General features: G+C 39.7%; 1 protein-coding gene across 1 annotated transcript; it reads right to left on the bottom strand.

The window, feature by feature from the left end:
* Positions 1–1,009: 1,009 nt before the first annotated feature.
* On the bottom strand, positions 1,010–2,125 carry LOC138371313 (uncharacterized). The gene has a single exon (XM_069336098.1). The coding sequence runs from the start codon at positions 2,123–2,125 to the stop codon at positions 1,010–1,012; it is 1,116 nt and encodes a 371-aa protein (XP_069192199.1).
* Between the last annotated feature and the right edge of the window lie 823 nt (positions 2,126–2,948).

Here is a 2,948-nt window from a genome sequence, read left to right as displayed (position 1 = left end):
GAAAAAGAGCTGGGAATGTTACCAGGATACAGATCTGCATTGGCAACGTTGGTCGCGTATATAATGTGAGTGTCCATTCTGGCATCAGTACCGGGTCACAGGTGGGCAATGAATAAATGCTCAAATCGCCGTAATTTGTTTTTAATAAGCCAACCACGAGGGGGCGACCCGATCCCCGCGACCACCGACCTTGATCCGCTTAGGAGGGAGGTCAGAGGTCGAAACAGCCACGCCCCGTCTCCTGTTAATTCCCTCATCGTTAACCTGTCTGCGAGCCGCAGTGTTTCTAAATAGATCCATAGGAATTGAAGCCACATTAAAAAATAATTTTGCAAGAGGTAGTTTAGTAGGGGCAAATAAAGCATTGTGGACCGTCATCCCATATATAATATCATTAATTATATGCAAGCCAGTCACAGGACTCATTATATTGCCATTAACGTCCCATTTAACAAGCCCGCTCTCGTCGAAATATTTTAAAAGTGCCCTTGCATATTCGTGATGTATCGCTTTTAATCTCAGATTTATCAGATGTGCTACAGTAGGATTAGATCTTTCGGGCTGGGCGTTCTCAGTTGTCTGTTGCGGGAGAGTTGGCATCGACATCTCTGGCACTGTCGGCAAAGTGGCCGGCACTCGCTCGTCCATTATTTTCCGCGGGACTAAATAATACTCTCTCATTTGGTAAATAAACGCGACAACAGATTAACGGCAATGGGAAGGAGAATAGATAGGATATTACCACCCCGTTTGCTAGTTAATATTTTTTTTTTAATTGCCGTGGAAGGTTTCTTGCAAGCTACAACACGAATTAATGAACTATATTTTTTCAGTTTTTTTAAAACCTCGCTAGGCACGGGCAATTTATTTTTTAAAAGATTTTTAAATATTTCCGATAGGCAATTTATGTGTGGCTTTTTGAATTTTTCAATTAATTTCTTTCTGCTGGAGTACTTAAGACCGGCTAATAGTCTTATCAGATCCCAGTATTTCTGAACTAAAGGCTCCTTCATAGTTTCAGTACGTCATCGGCGTCGACCCATTGGTCGAATGATTGATCATAACCCTCGTATCTGACTTTATATTGCAACTGACCGTCGACTTCTCTCTTGCTCAAAACCTTTTCAATATTGAAGGCGGCGGGCAAATGGGTGAGGGTTAGTTCCTGTCTATAAAACCCTCCGTCAATATTGCCACCGTTCAAATCTTTCAAATAGTATAAAGGGACCCTCTGGCTATTGTCCACTCGCGCGATTGAGAAGATTTCTCGCGTATTCTGCTGTTTGAAACCTTTTTTAAATTTCGAAACGCGATCAGATAAAGTAATGCGTACTGTTTCGCCAACCTTCAGCTGTGGAATGATGCCCCGCGATGTTTTGCCTGGGTTTTTATACATTAAGTTAAATAGATTGACAATCTCTCTTGGTTTTGTTAAAGCATGCGCCTCTCTGGGGGTTCTGCCCCCCAACCCTCGGTGTGGCGAGACATTATATGTTTTTACAACGTCAGGCAGCACCCCTATATATTTCAATGTGTTGTGCGAAGTCATATACTTGTAAAGCTTAGTTTTCAAAGTGCGTATGAATCTTTCGGCTATGGATGCTTTTGTTTCCTGAGAAAATACACTGTACAGCACAATTTTCTTAGAGGCCAACATCTTTTTCACACGCGCGTTGTAAAATTCGCCCCCTCGATCTGAATTAATTTTCCGCACCCCGCGCGAGTGAGGTGTCTCTAGTATAGATTTTAGTGCCCTACACACAATGTTCGCGTCTTTACTAGTTAGTGGCACTACTTGAGCAAACCTGGAGTATATGTCCACACAAACGAGCAGATATTTGATGCCATTATTCATCCCTGCCAACTTCCCCATTTCTGCTAGATCAACAGACACATAAACCCGTGGTTTAGGACTCAAAACTCGTCGACGCGCGAATTTTTTAGGTTGTAAATAATGCAGCGTATATGCGTCTGAGGATTTTAAGTAATCTTTCACATCGGCCAGTGTTATGTCAGAATTAAGTAATTTAGCTGCTTTATATAATCTCTGCACGCCTCCAAATCCCCCAGTGGAAGTAGGATCATTATAAACTCGATCGAGTATTTGCTGTTTCTTGCTCACCATTGATAAACTATTTCAAATGGTTCCTCTTCGACAATATTCCCGCGCAAAGTTATGCTGGCGGGTGTGCTTGACCCGAGATCTACAAATAAATAACCATAGGGTTTGGCTATGACCTTTTTATATATTTCTAGAAATTTCTTTGAATCCTGTTTCCCAAATATTTGACGTCCCAAAGTCTCAATTTGAGAAAGATCTCTTGATTTGACTAATAAGAAATGCGAGGCGTTTAGGCTTATGTTCCTAGAATATTTTCCAGGGAAAAATATATTTTGCGTGATCAATATGGCAGAGATGTTATGATGACGCCCCCTGGTGAAAATATCAGAAACAATTTTTGAATTTGCGCTTTCAGTAAAGAGATCGTCGATTATTATCAGCATTGGGGAATTACCCATTTGCTCATCCAAAGGATCAATAATGCTCGAATGAGCAACAATTTTTCTATTAATTCGTGGATTGTTCATCAACTCGGGATATCCCCCACCACATATAATTATTCGAGCGAATGTTTCATGGTACTTGTGCACGAGTTTGTTGCATAAAAATGATTTCCCTGCATTTGAATAACCCGCTATTATCATCCGACATGGTTCCCTGAAGATGTTAAGATGGGCTTGAGATATTATCTCATCAGGTCTTTCCATGTTGGGGGCTGAGTCTCTACTGTTTAATATGCACACTGTGGAATGTTATATATATATATATATATATATATATATATATATATATATATATATATATATATATATATATATATATATATATATATATATATATATATATATGGGGGATATAAAAAAAAACATGTATTTCTTTCTTTTAT

This window comes from Procambarus clarkii, chromosome 35 (genome assembly GCF_040958095.1).
Source record: "Procambarus clarkii isolate CNS0578487 chromosome 35, FALCON_Pclarkii_2.0, whole genome shotgun sequence".
NCBI classification, from domain to species: Eukaryota; Metazoa; Arthropoda; class Malacostraca; order Decapoda; family Cambaridae; genus Procambarus; species Procambarus clarkii.
This window is presented reverse-complemented; position numbering and strand designations above follow the sequence as displayed.

Bases quoted from the DNA above. Each gene is read 5' to 3' on its own strand.
- LOC138371313 (XM_069336098.1), bottom strand. From the start codon at position 2,125: ATGGTGAGCAAGAAACAGCAAATACTCGATCGAGTTTATAATGATCCT.